Raw genomic sequence first — 17,415 nt, 5'->3', positions numbered from 1 at the left:
TACATTAGGGACTACATTAGGAACCGGTGGTAGCTTTTAATTAAGTTTATTCTTGTCGAAAGTGCTTACAAAAGACTACTTGTATATATAAAATACATTTTATATAATTTTATTATATTATTTACAATTGGAAAATTTTATCTTTTATATGTTTTAACTTGTAACTGTTTAACTGTTTTGTTTACATAAATCTAGAGTGATAAAATAATTTCAACTGACTTCACTGACTGACTGATCTTTTATATATATATATTATATATATATATATATATATATATATATATATATATATATATATATATATATATATATATATATTATATATATATAATATATTAATATATTTATTATAATAATATATATATATATATATATATATATATATATATATACTGTGTATTAAAGATAACTTAGCAACATGCTACGTTTTAAGGAGATTGCACTTAGAAATAGTAAGCTACAGTTTTTAGTAATGATTACTTTGGCACTGGCAAGGAAATCAAAACTAATAGGATACTTCCCGTTGACGGGATATAAATACGAAAATGGTATTTTTTTAATTACACCACAACACAAAAAAATTGCTATTTTAAACTAATTTGCAGTAATCAAATTAACCACGACCTCACAGCGAAACTGAACGATTCCCATGATGGATAAACTAATAAATTAAACTACATACTAACAAGTTTGTATGGAACCCTTGGTGCGTGAGACCTACTCCCACTTGGCTGGTTTTTATTGTGACATTAGATTTACATATGTATCTTACTTAATGTATGCAAAACATTAAGTTAATGGAGCGAATAAGCTCAAGATAAACGGCACAGATAATCCTCTGTGGAAAAACAATTATTAATACTGCGTACTATTATTATTTATACTGCCCTGTCTCTTTATATTAGTTAATAATGTATTATCCACTACGCCAACTAAAATATTCTCAATGGCCATGTTATATACCATTTTACTTCGGTCGGTTGATCGGAATATACTAGATAAACAATAGCGCCTTCTCTTGCGTCGACTTATAACATAGTAAATAATTTAAGTATCTTCTTCTTGACGGGCCGGTTAGCGTGGTTGATAGATACTTGCCTTTCACGCCGAAGGTTGTGGATTCGCTTCCCCACAGAGCAGACATTTGTGTGCATGAACATGTCTGTTTGTCCTGAGTCTGGGTGTAATTATCTATATAAGTATGTATTTACAAAAGGAAAGTAGTATATGTAGTATATCAGTTGTCCGGTTTCCATAGTACAAGCTTTGTACAAGCTTAGTTTGGGATCAGATGGCCATGTGTGTATAATGTCCCAGGATATTATTTATTTATTCTCCGTATCTTTAACATTTAATTCGACCATGTACATTAGTAAAATAACTGCAACAAAATAAGAAAATAACAGAAAACATGGTTGCATATATCCGTGGAGAAAATTGTTATAGGTTACCACCTGAATGATGATGATGAATGAATGAATGATGATGAAAGATAAACTTGCACAAAGCCCGGTAGGGCTTTTTGCAAGTTCATCTGTGTATGTACCGCCTACTCAGATATTCTACCAGTAAACAGCAGTACTTAATATTGTTTTGTTCCGGTCTAAAGGATGAATGAGGCAGTGTAACTACAGGCACGAGGGACATAACATCTTAGGTTGTTCGCATTTGCGATGTGTGGTTAATATGTCTATGCGCGGTGATGACCACTTACCATCAGGTAGCCCATTGCCGACTTTAATGGTAATCTATCAAACTTTGCCAAGGTATATTAACCTAAAACGAATATAATCGTTATAGAATATCTACATTGAACAGATATTTCTCTTTCCACACGCCTTGTAAGTCCACGTGGTACTGCCGTCGCTCACAGGGTCATTGCACGAACTACACGTGCGAATATTGCAATGTAACATATTTATATGTATGTACATATTATCATGTATAGAGAAATTGTAATTCTAAACTATTCGACGGATTTGGATGAATTGGATATGAAGCAACCTTGAATGAAGGAAGGTCATAGGCTACTTTCTATTAATACCGAGCACATGAACCCTCACTCGCCCTTCAAATCGGAAAACATATTGTTTTCCGATTATTAAGAGCTATTTAGTGGTAGAATATCTGGGCAACATGTAGGCTTACCACCAAGTACCGAACATACAGCTACCACTAAAATACCACTAAACTCTTAGACTGCAAGAAAATTTCAAGTCGTTAAACCAATAACGCTTAGTAAGAAACATAAAACCTCTTTTATTATCCTTTTACGATATATTTTTAATGTAGCGTAAGTAATTTTTATCATTATTTTTAAATCTGTTGACCTAGAATGGTTTGTCAATTAAATTATTCTTTACGAGATCGTGAAATTCTCGCCTGTCACGTCAATACTTTAAATGTCAAGCGCGTGAATCTGAGAAGCGCAAATAATCTATTTATATATATGAAGGAATATGACTATGACGTTCTCCTGACCAATTTTACAGGTACATACTTCCAACTTCCAGATCCGGGGCAGCTACGGAGAATATTCGAAAGAAAAACTCGATAACAGCCTGTGAATGTCCCACTGCTGGGCTAAAGGCCTCCTCTCCTCTTTTTGAAGAGAAGGTTTAGAGCTTATTCCACCGCGCTGCTCCAATGCGGGTTGGTAGAATATACATGTAGAAGAATTTCAGTAAAATTAGACACATGCAGGTTTCCTCACGATGTTTTCCTTCACCGTAAAGCACGAGATGAATTATAATCACAAATTAAGCACATGAAAATTCAGTGGTGCTTGCCCGGGTTTGAACCCACGATCATCGGTTAAGATTCACGCGTTCTTACCACTGGGCCATCTCGCCATAAACTCAATAACTATTTTATTAGCTCTGGGATTTGAACACAGAACCACGAGATTCTTCACGGGATTCAGATTTGACGGGCTGGTTGGCGTGGTTGGTAGATACTTGCCTTTCACGCCGAAGATTGTGGGTTCGATTCCCACACAGGACAGACTTTTGTGTGCATGAACATGTCTGTTTGTCCTGAGTCTGGGTGTAATTATCTATATAAGTATGTATTTACAAAAGAAAAGTAGTATATGTAGTATATCAGTTGTCTGGTTTCCATAGTACAAGCTCTGCTTAGTTGGGGTTCAGATGGCCGTGTGTGAATAATGTCCCAATATATTATAACAACTGGATCAAAAATACATAACACTTTATGATTAATACATAACGAGATCTGCGGCCTTATATCTAGCCACTAGACTAACGAGGCAGCGAATAACTGACTGACTTACAAATAATTACAGCTGAAATTACTGGAGCTAGCTCCATGAAAATTTGCATACAGGTTTCTTTTACACAGTAGGTTAGCACTAAGGAAGGATTATTGAAAATTTAATCTTTAAGGTGATAAAGCAGGTAAAAGTTTGTATGAAAAGCCTTCATCGTTGAAGAAAGAGCTATTTAAATTATTAGGTATTTAGCAATTCTGAACTATGACGCGAGCAAACCTGATAAAGCGCTGGTAATATTATATACTAAAACCTAAAACGCAAACGCACTGCATCTTTTTATATAATATTTATGTTTATCGGTTATGTTAGACATTGGCATTGTAAGAAATGTTAACCATCGCTTACATCACCAATGCGCTACCAACCTTGGGAAGTAAGATGTTATGTCCCTTGTGCCTGTAATTACACTGGCTTACTCACTCTTCAAACCGGAACACAACAACACCAAGTACTGCTGTTTTGTGGTAGAATATTTGATACTCTTATACTCTTATACTTATCACTTTTGAATCATGTTATAAGATTCAGTTGAATTTAAACCACTGGTCATTTAGGACCAGTGGCTTAAATTCAATACGTAGATTCTACATTGTAGAGTCTAAATTTAACACTCTAAATTTAAAATGGTGTCCTCTAAAGGACATATTGTAGTCCTGACTTTCATAAATAATATTTTTAACATGTTTTGGATACCATGTTGGGTATCAAATGAAATGGCCTAATTAGTACATTTCAAATATTTATACATTACTAGCTCTTGTTTGCGTATGACTTAACTTCAAAATTTTTTATTAAATATTGATATTCATAAATCTACCACCGGTTCGAAAATAAACACCTCAGACCGAAGAAGAAGCGGCGAAAGAAAAGAAGATTATTTTTATATCTATTTTTTTACAATTAAAGGTAATATACAATAATATTTTGTTTCTCTACAACTGTATGATCTGTACTATTTTAGAGAAAGCATCGACAGTCTAACGATCCCACTATGCCACACATATTCTGAGATTAGAAAGAATATAAAAAAGATTCTTATGGCATTTAGCATTTAGTGAGGGTTTTATTAAAAAAAAAACTTCCTATACAGATCGCCTAACACGTCACAAAATGACTTCGTTGAATAAACGCAGAGATCTGTTAAATCTGCTGTTTTTATATAAAATTATCAACAATATTTCAGACATATTTAATATATATAATTATGTCACCGGTTTCTCTTTTTACTTGCTTTTATATCAATTTTTGTTTTATTTTTTATTTTTTGTTTTATCATTTTCATTATACTTTAATATGATACGGAACGGTGCGGCGCTCTCAACTAAATCAACATAATATAGAAGGAGCAAGCTGAAAATCAGCGCTGGGCATAGCACAGCACATAGCTGAGCTTGCAACCAATTGCGATACGGTCGTCAATGAAAAAGAGTGGTAAATTAGAAAAAATGTGTCCAGTATGAATAATTTGTATCATAAAAAATATGTATGTTTTTCTTAAGAGTTACTTTGTAATGTACGACCTATCTGAAGCAATAAATTTTTATTATTATTATTATTATTATTATTATTAGACTGTCCAGAATTGCTTATAAAAATTCAACTTAGAGTTCCTGCTAGATATCCTCGATCTCCGATAACACCCCTCTGCCCACCCTTGCGAAGAACTGTTCTTTTTGCATTTTCACCAATTCCAAGGCTGTGTAAACTTAGGAGTTTACACAGCCTTGGAAACACACCTGGAAAGAACACACCTGGTTTAGGAGCCAGGTGTGTTCTTTTGTCGACATTCACACGGATTCAATTCGAAACTTTAGGAAGTATGTAGACAAGTATTTGAATGACAAATAGTTACGAGTATCACTTATTGGATATATTTATAAAATTGTTTATTTTTTATTTTTGTATTCTGTTTCTTCCTTTTTTTTAAGCTTCTTTTTTTGTATTTATGAACTGGTTTCCATTTTTCATTCACATGTTCTGTTTACTTTTAATTAATCTCTACACTTAAATAATAAGTACCTGTTCTCTTACAAAATTCTTTCACCAAAGGTTGTCTGTTAGAGATCGCTATAAGCGATAAGACCGCCTTTGCGCACAATTTTTTATTTTCTTTTTCTTTGATTGTTTCCTACTTCTCTCATTTTATGTATATGTTGTGCAAAAAGTGTTAAATAAATAAATAAATAAATAAATAAGTTTGTATTAATTGTTCTTTAAATGTATAAGTGTAAGTGATAGTAAGTAAACATAATAAATAAAATAAATTAAAATATTAATTAATTGCATTTTTTTAATTGTTATTTGAAGAAATTACTTCATATGTATATTTCAGAGCACAATTTTGTCACAAAACTTTGTTTTGCCTTTACTGATCCGTAGTATGACCCCTAAACATCGGAATTAAATGGTTTAACCACAAGACCGACGAGGTTGTTAACGGGAATACATAAATATGTAATAATACAATTATGTATATTTGAAATTATATAATATAATAATTTAATGAAAGTAATGAGATACATCTTAATAATAAATAAATTATTCATAAGGCCCTTCGTTAAAAATGAATACATGATGTCGTTAGATCGTCTTAAAGGCGAATATTTTTTTATATATTATTTATACTGTTGTTTATTGAATTGATTTTAGGAAGAAATTACATTATCATGTATCTTAAAATTTATAAATTTTGTTACAAAGATAGAACGTCGCTTTCGTGGTAGAATATATTATTTAACGACTGCCTCTTTGATCTAGTCGCTAGATGTAAGGACGCAGACCCGGAGGTCCTGGGTTCAATTCCCAGGTCGGACCTGTAAAAAGTTATTGGGTTTTTCTGTCAGAAAATTTTCAGTACCTGCCCGAAATCTGGAATTTGGAAGTGTGTACACTCCCGTGCCTCGGAAAGCACGTAAAGCCGTTGGTCCTGCACCTGAACTCTCTCAGGTCGCGTCAGATTGTCGTCCCATCGGATTATGAAAGCTAGGGAATAGAGAGTGCACCTGTGTTTGCGCACACACTTAAGCACTATAATATCTTCTGCGCAGTTAGCTAATTTCTCTTGTGATTGGCTACCATGGACGAAATCAGTCTGGAGGCCATTATTATTATTCTTATATTATTTATAAAACGTCAATTGAAACAACTAAACCAAAATGTCCTTTTTTATTTGGTGCAATACTTTTTCATATATTTTTTATTAAAATGAGTATAAATTATACAACTGAGTATTATTAAATATTTTGATGAACCAAAGTATCGACATAGCCCAAAGGATTACTAATTTGAAGTGGCATTAGGCTGGTCACATATGTCGCAGAACCGACAACCGTTGGAAGAGACGTGTACTGGAGTGGAAACCACGTCTAAGCAAAAGTAACGTAGGACGCCCTCCAGCTGGTAGAGATTGAGAGCTGAAGATTAAGCTCAGTGACGTGCTTGGAGATGCCTATGTCCAGCAGTGGACGATTAAAGATTGATGATGAAATAGCCGTACTTATATACCTTGTATAGCGGAAGTTCTAAGTTAATCAATCATTTCTCTCTTTCTATCATAATTGTTTTGACATTCGAAAGAAGAAGACAGCATTGTTTAATTGATCACCACTCCATGTATAAGAAATCCGTAAGGTATTATTTAATTACTTTAAAGCTTTATAACACCAATAAAATAAATTTATCCTTAAAAAATACAACAAAGCAATACGCTTAATGAGTATAGTAAAGTTAATTAAATTAAAATTTAAAAAAGTATCAAAAACAAAACAGATGGCAATAAACTGAGAACCTCCTCTCATAACTGTTCATATTTAAGGGATGCTAAAGGAAAATTTCCTCTAGAGACGAGCCTTCTTTGTAATTAAAAACAAAAAGCGAGAAAACGGTGCTTCAATATTATATATTTATTTTATTTCAATATTATATAGTGATAGTATTGGCTCAATAATTTACCGCACCTGAATAACCTAAATTATCAAAAACTTCTTTTTTAAAACGGAAGACGTGTCTCTTAATGTCCCAACCTACCCTTTGTGTTTAATTAAAATTCTTTTCTTTCGTGAAAGGAAGAGAGATTATTTTTTATTTTATTTCTCGATTTCAATTATTTTTCAAGCATACATGCTATTTTCTAGCATTCCATATATAAATTCATAGCTACTATATACACTTTTAGTCCGTCTTAACGTGTAACTTTATAAATAATCTCTTTATGTTTTTGTGCAGTTGATCATTTGCAGACTAGAATAATAATAATATTTTAATATTAATCACCCATTGTTATCTTAGTGCCACGATAGCCCAGTGGCTAGAAGATGAGAATCTTAACGAGTTTAAACCGAATAATGATTACGAATTTGTGTGAGTAATTCGTCTCTTGCTCGGTGGTGAACATGTTAAGGAACCTTGTATGTGGCGAATGGAAATGTGGCTCGTGTATCCACTAACCTACTTCTCCGAGTAGGCTCCAACCTTCTTCTCAAAATGGAAAAAGCCTTCGCTCAGTAGTGGGACGTTCACAGGCTGTTACTTAACTTTTTGTTTAAACTATTAAGCTTTTTTATTAAATATTTATTGCATTTTTGCTATGTTCTATTATAAAAGTACATAATTGAACATGAATAACAAACAAAGCCGAAAACAAAAACTTATATATAACAATTAAAATGATACCATATGTTTCATAGTTTTATCTTAAATTAAAGAAAAATTGATTTGATATGCCACAAGAGCTAATCTCGGAACAACCTTAACAAACTACTTTTCAAGATGCCATCGAATAATGTGTATCTATTTATAGTTTCATTTATTTGCATTTTAGATACATTTGAGGGGGTAAGTTGTATTTTTACCATTTAAAATTATATTGGTATACCAGTCATGTTATTACACATTATTTTTTAATACTAGGCAATTTTGGATCATGGCCTTCATTCATATCTGTACAGTGGTTTCTCAGTTTAGTCTTCTCTAGATTGTGTGTATGTGTGTGTGCTGACCAATTTATTAACATTAAATACCTTCATTTTAAATCTTTCTAATTTCTGATTTCATTGTTGAGAAGTTTTTACGTTTTACTAATTATTAATCTCTTTTTTTATTTCAGTTGTGGTTCGGAAAAACAGCACCAGATGGTAAAAACAAATTCTAATTAAAAGTTTTTTATTTATTTTTTACTTTTTACAAAAAAGTCTTATAAATTCCCACAGCTAGGCTAATGCCTAGGCTATACCTTAGTATTATCTGTTTTAATATTTTACCTTATGTGATAGTATAATAAATATGTAGAACCACCTTCGTGTATTTCTAATTAGCTTAAAGATTGTTATAAAAAGCTGAGATGGCCCAGTTAAACATCGTGATAATGCAACATGTGTATTCCACTAACCCACATTGGAGCTACGTGGAATAAACTCCAAAATGATTTCCTTAAAAAAAAAAGGAGAGGAGGCCTTAGCCCATTAGTGGGATATTCATAAGCTGCTACTAACTACTAAAGGTTAACTGGTAAAAATGTATTAAGTCTATCTTTTGCACCAGTTACAATCATTAAATTAAAAAAAAATGGTTACCCTGGTAACCCTACAGTAAGTGTCACTTGCCAACGTTGGCTATGCCAATAATTATTTGGTTGTTATTCCTCCTTTTTTCTAGTACTTTTACGACTTTAAATTCCAATGTTTGTACACTTATATGTGGGCTAAGACCTCCATAGAAAAGTCATTTATATATATAGATGAATTATTATAATAAACTATGCATGGATGACAAAATCCGAGTCATTGAAGTATACCGAAAAAAGTTTAATAGGTATAGGTTTTATCATTATCGAGAAATATTTAAAGGTTTCAACCTGTATTTAAATCATCTTCTACGGCACTTCTACGAGAAGGCATTTAAAGGTATTTTTTTTCTTAAATTTCAAAATCTTAATCAAGTTTCAGAAAGTTATACCAGCTTCAAACTCAGAGACAGAAGAACAGTTTGTGTAGATGAGGTAAATATGTTACTTATAAATACTTAACACGACTTAGCCACAAAAGTAAAAAAATTCGACTATGAAACTATGGTCACACACTTATAAAGATAAAGTGAGGTAAGAGTAAGCACACTACTTCTTCGAGTTCCACTCAGACTAGCAAAGGTTGGCAGTCAGCATACACGCACTCCGGAATATTAAATATCAGTCTAACACTGAAATTGACAATTCATCACCCAAATGAGTGCAATTGGGTCAATAGCTTGTATAGTACGACTTTTTTCAATATTTAAAATCGATGGGTTTTTCAATTTTCCAAAGGGACATCACATCGTCTTATTAATGCTTGACTCAAGCCTAAAAATAAACATACACTGGTTTTGTACACGATGGATTTTACAAAAATCTACCACCGATTTGGAAATATATCTCTCATGTCTTAGAAATGATTAAATATTATTTTATCACCAATACCAATGTTTGTACACAATAATTATTTATTATTTGAAACAGCCATTATGAATAAATAAGCAAAGCAGTTCACAACATTATTATGATTGAAATTAGACCATTAGATCAGCATTATTATTGAAAACAGTCGTAATCTTTCACACATCTTTCTTTAACAGTTTTTTTTATATTTACAATTAGAACGTATGATTATAGCCAAAAATTTATCAATTTATTTTGACGGGCCGGTTGGCGTGGTTGGTAGATATTTGCCTTTCACGTCGAAAGTTGTGGGTTCGATACCCACCCAGGACAGACATTTGTGAGCATGAACGTGTCTGTTTGTCCTGATTCTGGGTGTAATAATCTATATAAGTATGTATTTGCAAAAGAAAAGTAGTACATGTAGTATATCAGTTGTCTGGTTTCCATAGTACAAGCTCGGCTTAGTTTGGGATCAGATGGCCGCGTGTGAATAATGTCCCAAGATATTATTACACGTTTTTTAATTGTGACGAAATATCCAACATAGTGGTATAGAAGTTATTTGTGGTAAATCCACTGACCATGGAATGAAAATTGTTGTTCCTGAAATAACTCTGGCTCAGTTCCTTCGAATTGTAATAACGATAATATAAATGCTTTTTTTTGAATAATTAATAAATTTTTTATATATAATTTTCAGTGCAAAGATTTATACTGTAGAGCTGATGTAAGTATTATGTATTCTTTCGAGTTTGTAAATGTAGTATATAGCTTTTAGGAATATTAGTAACTGGCTTGGAAACAGATTATATTTGGTACTTTCATTAAATTAAATTAGTTCCTTATGGAAAAAAATTATAATTATTTTAAAATTCTAAGTTGAATCTTTATTCTTATCTTATTCTAAAATATTAAAAAGAAAAATAACATTGAAAATTCGAGTCGAGATATTGACTCTGGTGATTAGTTAAACTATACTGTCATCATCTTTCAAATGTCAAATCAATAATGACAGAAAGAGAGAAATCCTTGTTTACTCCACACCATCTAATAAACATTATAAGGCCATTACAATTTAATAGAAATTTTGATATAGTTATTTTTTAATCCTACATAATATTATAAATGTAGAGCTTTGTGCAAACTCGTCTGGGTAGGTACCACCCACTCATCAGATATTCTACCGCAAAACAGCAGTACTTGGTATTGTTGTGTTCTGGTTTGAAGGGTGAGTGAGCCAGTGTAATTACAGACACAAGGGACATAACATCTTAGTTCCTAAGGTTGGTGGCGCATTGGTGATGTAAGCGATGGTTAACATTTCTTACAATGCCAATGTCTATGGGCGTTGGTGTCCACTTACCATTAGGTGGCCCCTATGCTCGTCCACCTTCCTTTTCTATAAAAAAAATTAATTTGTTACCCCTTTACATCTTTTTTTAATGCAGAAACTAGTGTTTTATGAAACAATCATTCCCCGATTTCGGGTTTAAATTTCATATTTACACGGTTCGATGGCTTGTAACCTACACTTGTTCTATTTTGTAATGATTCCGCTAATTGTGGGCGATCGACCGTGGTCGAGCCTCATTAGCACGGATTAAATTTGTAAATTATGTAATTATCATATAATTTAATGCATAAATTCATTTGAAATAGAAATCTTTACTCACAAATTTTAATGTTGTGAAATTAAAAATATAATTAATGTTCATATTTTTTGGTAAAATTGATCGTAGTGTTATTAATTATGAATTCTTCTGTCGAATATTAAATCATTATTGGCGGAAAGAGATCACTTGTAAGAAGAGTTTTACTTGTAAGAACTAGATCTCAACACGCAATCCGCAATGCTCGTAAAAATAATTCAAAGTCTATCAGTTTCCCGTCATAAAGAGTATCTGTCAATATTCTTGTTGCCAGATTAAAAATATAGACTATTATTAATTAATAATAAAAAATGACAGATACTCTCCAGTCAATCAATCAATCAATCAACAGCCAATCGTTGTCCACTGCTGAACATAGGCCTCTCCCAAGGTGCGCCAAAGCTCCCTGTCCTCCGCCTTCCGCATCCAGTTGGTGCACGCCACCTTCTAAAGGTCGTCGGTCCACCTGGCTGGAGGGCGCCCTACACTGCGCTTGCCGATTCACGGTCTCCACTCTAGGACTCGTCTGCTCCAACGGCCATCGGTCCTACGACATACGTGACCAGCCCACTGCCACGTCAGCCTGCTAATTTTGCAAGCTATGTCGGTGACTCCGGTTCTTTTCCGGATAATCTAATTTCTGATCTTATCCTTCAAAGATACTCCGAGCATAGCTCGCTCCATAGCACGCTGAGCGACTTTGAATTTGTGGACTAGTCCCGCAGTTAGTGTCCACGTTTCGGCACCGTATGTCATGGCAGGTAAGACGCATTGGTTGAAGACATTCGTCTTCAAACATTGCGGTATAGACGACTTGAGGACTTGACGAAGGTTGCCAAATGCTGCCCATCCCAAGCGAATTCTTCGATCGGCTTCCTTCTCGAAGTTGTTCCTACCGACTTGTATTATCTGTCCTAGGTAGGTATATTCACTAACAACTTCGAGAGGTTTCCCCTCGACGTATATCGGTCCCGGCACGACATGCCTATTGAACATGACCTTGGTCTTGTCCAAGTTCATACCGAGACCGACACACCGGGAAGACTCGCCTAGGCTACGCAGCATTTCGGTGAGTTGTTCCAGCGACTCTGCTATGATGACGATATCGTCGGCAAATCGAAGGTGTGAGATGTACTCGCCGTTTACATTGACTCCATACCTAGTCCAATCCAGCGTTTTGAAAACGTCTTCCAACGCGTTGGTGAACAGTTTCGGGGATATTACATTCCCCTGTCTCACCCCTCTGCGCAGTTGGATCGCCTTCGTCTTACAGTCCTGGATGTGTACAGTCATTGTAGCGGCGTTGTACAGACATCTTAGTACCTCGATATATCTCCAATCGATATGACATCTCTGCAATGAGTCGAGCACTGCCCAGGTTTCGATGGAGTCGAAGGCTTTCTCGTAGTCCACAAATGCCATACACAGCGGCTGATTGTACTCTTCGGTCTTCTGCACAATCTGCCGAACAGTATGGATGTGGTCCACGGTGCTGTAGTCTGATCGAAAGCCGGCTTGCTCTGGGGGCTGGAACTCGTCAAGTCGTCTGGCGAGACGGTTCGTGACGACTCTTGAGAACAGCTTATACACGTGACTCAGGAGGGAGATTGGTCTGTAGTTTTTCAAGAGGGTTTTATCACCTTTCTTGAAAAACAGTACCACCTCACTCCCGCTCCACGTTTCCGGGGTCTTGCCATGTTGGATGACGGAATTAAAGAGGCTTGCTAGCTCTTTCAGGACCGGAGTCCCGCCTGCCTTAAGCAACTCTGTTGTGATTCCGTCATCTCCCGGAGCTTTGTTGTTTTTAAGCTGTTCTAGAGCCGCCCTAATCTCTCCTTGGTCAACGACCGGGAGCTCCTCGGAGTAATAGCGCATAAGAGGGGCGCGCTGGTCATCAATACTGATTCCCACGGGTTTATCCGATCTTGAAGAGAACAACTGCCCATAAAACCTCACTACTTCTCCGACAATCTCAGGCCTAGAGGTAACGACCCCACCATTTTCAGTTTTAAGTTTTGTCAGACGCGGCCTCCCAAACTTGCGAGCGAACACTTTCGATCCCCGATTTTGCTCAATCGCAGCCTTGATGGCACGGGTATTGGAGCGTCGGAGATCGCGTCGCGTCAGCGTTTTTATTATTCGATTTAAGGCCTTATCTGACAAAAACGATGGTAGTTCTCGTCGTTTTCTCATGAACTCGAGTGTCTCAGAAGAGAGTTTTGGTGCGTTGTCTCTTCTCTGTGGCGGAAAACACTTGCGGGATGTGTTTTGCAGTATTTTGACCAGCGTGTCGGTTCTCTCATCAATGCTGCTTATGGTTTCCAACGCGGTGAATTGATTTTGAAGTTTCATTTGGAACTTTTCGGAGCCTTGAGCAGCTTGAAGCATGGTAGGTTGGAGAGTAGACCTCATCATTCTCAATCTTTCGGGTTTTAAGTTGATATTTAGAGTGCCTCGAACCAAGCGGTGTTCACTTCCGGTATTAAACCTGTTGATCACTGAAACATCTCTAAATATGTGCCTTTTATTCGAAATGATAAAGTCTATCTCGTTCCTTGTCACGTTATCGGGGCTTCGCCAGGTCCACCTCCTCTGAGGCTTCTTTTGAAAGAAAGAATTCATCAAAAAAAGCCCCTGCGCTTCGAGAAAGTTTACCAGCATTTGCCCCCTGTGATTTCTGCAGCCCAAGCCGTAAAGTCCGACTTTCGATTCACCGCTATCTTGTACTCCCACTTTAGCATTAAAGTCTCCCATAACAACATTGTAGTGGGCCTTCGAGGTGTCGTTGAAGGCCTTTGCGATGTCCTCGTACATCGCTTCGACCACTTCATCAGAGTATGTCGAAGTTGGCGCATATACCTACGACCTTCAGGGAGTACCTGTCGGAAAGTTTTAGGACAAGGTACGCTACCCGGTTTGACACACTACTGATTTCCACAATGCTGCTAATGAGATCCTTTTTGACTAGAAAACCGACACCACCCTGGGAGAGGTTATCACCTTCGCGGAAGTAGAGTAAGTTACCGGACTCTGGAGTTATCGTGTCCTCCCCCTGTCTTCGGACTTCAGATAACCCCAGTATATGCCAGTTTACATGACTTAACTCTTCTTAACTTCTAATTCGGCGAGGTGATGGTCCAGCCTCATCGAGCGTCCATTATACGTTGCCATGTGCAGTCGTTTTATACTGTAGCCTGCCGTAAACCGGTGATTCTTAGCACCCCCTGCCCTGCCGATACCGCGACCGCTACCTTGGTCGGGCTTAGCAGCCTTGCCGGTAACTAGGGGCTTTTTTTTTGGGCGCATCTGCCTTTAAGGGAGGGGTTTGCCCATACTCGCCGCGCTGGGCAGGCGTGTTGGCGAGCGCAGTAGGGGGGTAAGATGTTTATGGGAGGGGGGACGCTGCTGCCCATCCCCCTTTTCCCCGTCCCTCAGTCGCCTCTTACGACACCCACGGGATGAGATTGGGGGAGTACTATTCTAAGCCGGTACTCCACGGCCACACACTCCCCAGTAATATTCAATAATAAATCGTATCACATCTAATATTATATATTACAATCTGACTTAGCCTTACATACTGAGCAGCGTTTATAAGTAAAGCCGTACTAGATATTGTTGATATATCAATTAAAAAGAAATAATTAATCTCAAAACTACGAATTGAACGACATTTTATCATTACACGAAAGAAACTATTCAAATTAGCTAATTATGCAGTAAAAATCGTTTACAGATCACCTCGATATCTCACACTGACAAATAACAATTACCCGCCTAAAAAAATAAATAAAGACAAAAAAAGCCGGTGACAGCTACGATTTGTATGCTGCCAGTGTTATTGTCCACAGATATTTTCTAACAATATTATATATAGAATAATATTGTATTATATAACATTAGTTTAGCATTTTAACATATTACATTAATAAAATTAATTTTAATTCTTATTGTAGTGCGTCGGTAAAAATAGTATGGCTACCGTAAGTATATATTTAATTTCAATTACAATTAAATCTAAGCTTCAGTCTCGTAAGGTAGAAATTCTTTTTTTAAAAACTTCTGTAGTAAAACAATTTTCGACATCCTAGAATTGCTGAATAACCTTTTTTAATTGGTAAAGTTTTTTTTTCGTTAAAATAGATTGTTTTTTTAAAGAATACTCTTAGCAAGTCGTTTTCAAGGAAATGTACTACTATGTTGCCAATTATGACTTTACATAAATTATTTATACAATAGGCTATTGTACTTTTTATTAATTTTGTTTAAATTTCAGTGTGTCAGCCCCTTCTGTTTCGCAATCGTGAGTTTGATAATACTTCAAATAATATAATAATCGTAGATTCCGCCCGCAGCCTCACTCGCGGCAGGTATTTGAGTACATCATTTTTGCACATTTGTGTACCTCTTACAACCTGTGTGCAAAATTTCATGATGATCAGTTGAAGAGTTAACACGCGCAAGCATAACAAATAAACAAACCAAATTTTTTATATAGAATAGGTTGGTGGACGGGCAATTGGGCCTCCTGATGGGTGTGGTCACCACTATACATAGACATTGGCGCTGTAAGTAATACTAATCATAGCGCCAATGCACCACCAATCTTTGGAACTAAGATGTTATGTCCCAAGGTATTGCTGTTTGGCGGTAGAGTATGTAATGAGTGAATAATATCTACCCAAATGGACTGGCACAAACCTACCACCGAAAATCACAGTTGCAATTTTTCGAGACATATTTAATACGTTAATAATAAAAAATACGTTTTGATAATGTTTTTTTTTTATTTTCAGACAAAAGGAGAACACTCAAAGTCATTGGTAATGTTATTATATATTATATTTATATAAATCTGCATATATATTGTCATCACATGTCGGACACTTCATTATAAACTGTTACAGGTTGCAAACACTAAATTGGGGATTTGTAGACACACATGTGGCAAAAATCGTGATGTTTTCCTTCACCATTATGCGAAATGAATAATAAACACAAATCGAGCACATCAAAATGTTTCCAAATTAGAACTTGCAATCTTCGGTTAGGATTTAAATGTTCTAGACACAAATTAAAAAAACAATCACTTTATTTTTGCAAAAACACAATAGTAAACATTTTAATAAAGAACATAAGGTCAAGACCCGTTCAAATCATAGTAGTTTTTTTTTTATTGATTTAGCTGAATGTATAAGAATAAATCGAGTAAATAAATGTAAACACAGGACCACTGACATCACGTGATTTCTGAGGCACGAGATTGTACACATTTTAAATTTATACACAGGCACTACTAAGACTTTTTCGACAACCAACAACTTTAATGGCCCCGACCTGGAGTTTGAACACAGGTTCGTGGGATCTGAGACCTTACATCTAGCCATAACACCAACGAGACAGTCCAAAGTTATGTAAAGAAATACTATAATAGTAATACTATAATTCAAAATAAAAACTTTCATTCCAGTGTGATGGTACCAAATGTAACTCATTGGTAAGTTCTTAAGCCCGAAGCGTCATTACTTATTATCGGTAAGGCTAGTCTGTAACAACAAACTCGAAGCTCATCGCAGAAAACGCTCGTGAAATGTCGGAAAGTGATATGCGACATTAACCATAATAATTATAACTTTTCAAGAATCTTAATCACTAGCTTTTATCCATACTTGGGCGAAATATAACTTTAGCATTGATTTTTACTGATATGATTAAACTGGCAATGTGACTGTTAAATCATAGGTCAGATTCACTAAATCGGCTTTAACCTGGTTGTCTATTGCGTCATCGTTCTTTACATTTCAGGCACGGAATTGTACTCACTTCCTACTCCCAAACTCCAAACGATTACTGAGAATCTTCAAAAGAAAAACACAACAACAATTTATTGGCCCGACCTGGGGCTTGAACCCAGGATATCAGCCTTATATAGCCACTAGACAACGAGGCATATAATGTTATTAAAAAGATAGTCACGCATAAAGTGTCCCAGATAGTCCCGCATATCACTTTCTCAGCGGTGAGCTTTCAGTTCCTAAAGAATATTTAAAGAGTACTTAAAT

At 35.5% G+C, this 17,415-nt stretch overlaps 1 protein-coding gene across 13 annotated transcripts in view; it reads left to right on the top strand.

The window, feature by feature from the left end:
• The first annotated feature begins 8,016 nt into the window (after positions 1–8,016).
• Positions 8,017–17,415, top strand: part of LOC126778536 (keratin-associated protein 9-2-like) — a 43,922-nt gene continuing 34,523 nt past the window's right edge. For 7 of the 13 annotated variants that reach the window (XM_050502182.1, XM_050502183.1, XM_050502185.1 and 4 more), the window contains exons 1-8: positions 8,017–8,125; positions 8,397–8,424; positions 9,229–9,287; positions 10,405–10,431; positions 15,310–15,336; positions 15,630–15,656; positions 16,150–16,176; positions 16,824–16,850. In XM_050502182.1, coding sequence (XP_050358139.1) covers positions 8,060–8,125; positions 8,397–8,424; positions 9,229–9,287; positions 10,405–10,431; positions 15,310–15,336; positions 15,630–15,656; positions 16,150–16,176; positions 16,824–16,850 — 288 coding nt within the window. In that variant the 5' untranslated portion in view covers positions 8,017–8,059. Of the gene's footprint in view, positions 8,126–8,396; positions 8,425–9,228; positions 9,288–10,404; positions 10,432–15,309; positions 15,337–15,629; positions 15,657–16,149; positions 16,177–16,823; positions 16,851–17,415 lie in introns of those variants that run through there. The other 6 variants (XM_050502192.1, XM_050502196.1, XM_050502190.1 and 3 more) reach the window with 4 other exon arrangements.

The sequence above is a fragment of the Nymphalis io genome, chromosome 26 (assembly GCF_905147045.1).
Source record: "Nymphalis io chromosome 26, ilAglIoxx1.1, whole genome shotgun sequence".
NCBI classification, from domain to species: domain Eukaryota; kingdom Metazoa; phylum Arthropoda; class Insecta; order Lepidoptera; family Nymphalidae; genus Nymphalis; species Nymphalis io.
This window is presented reverse-complemented; position numbering and strand designations above follow the sequence as displayed.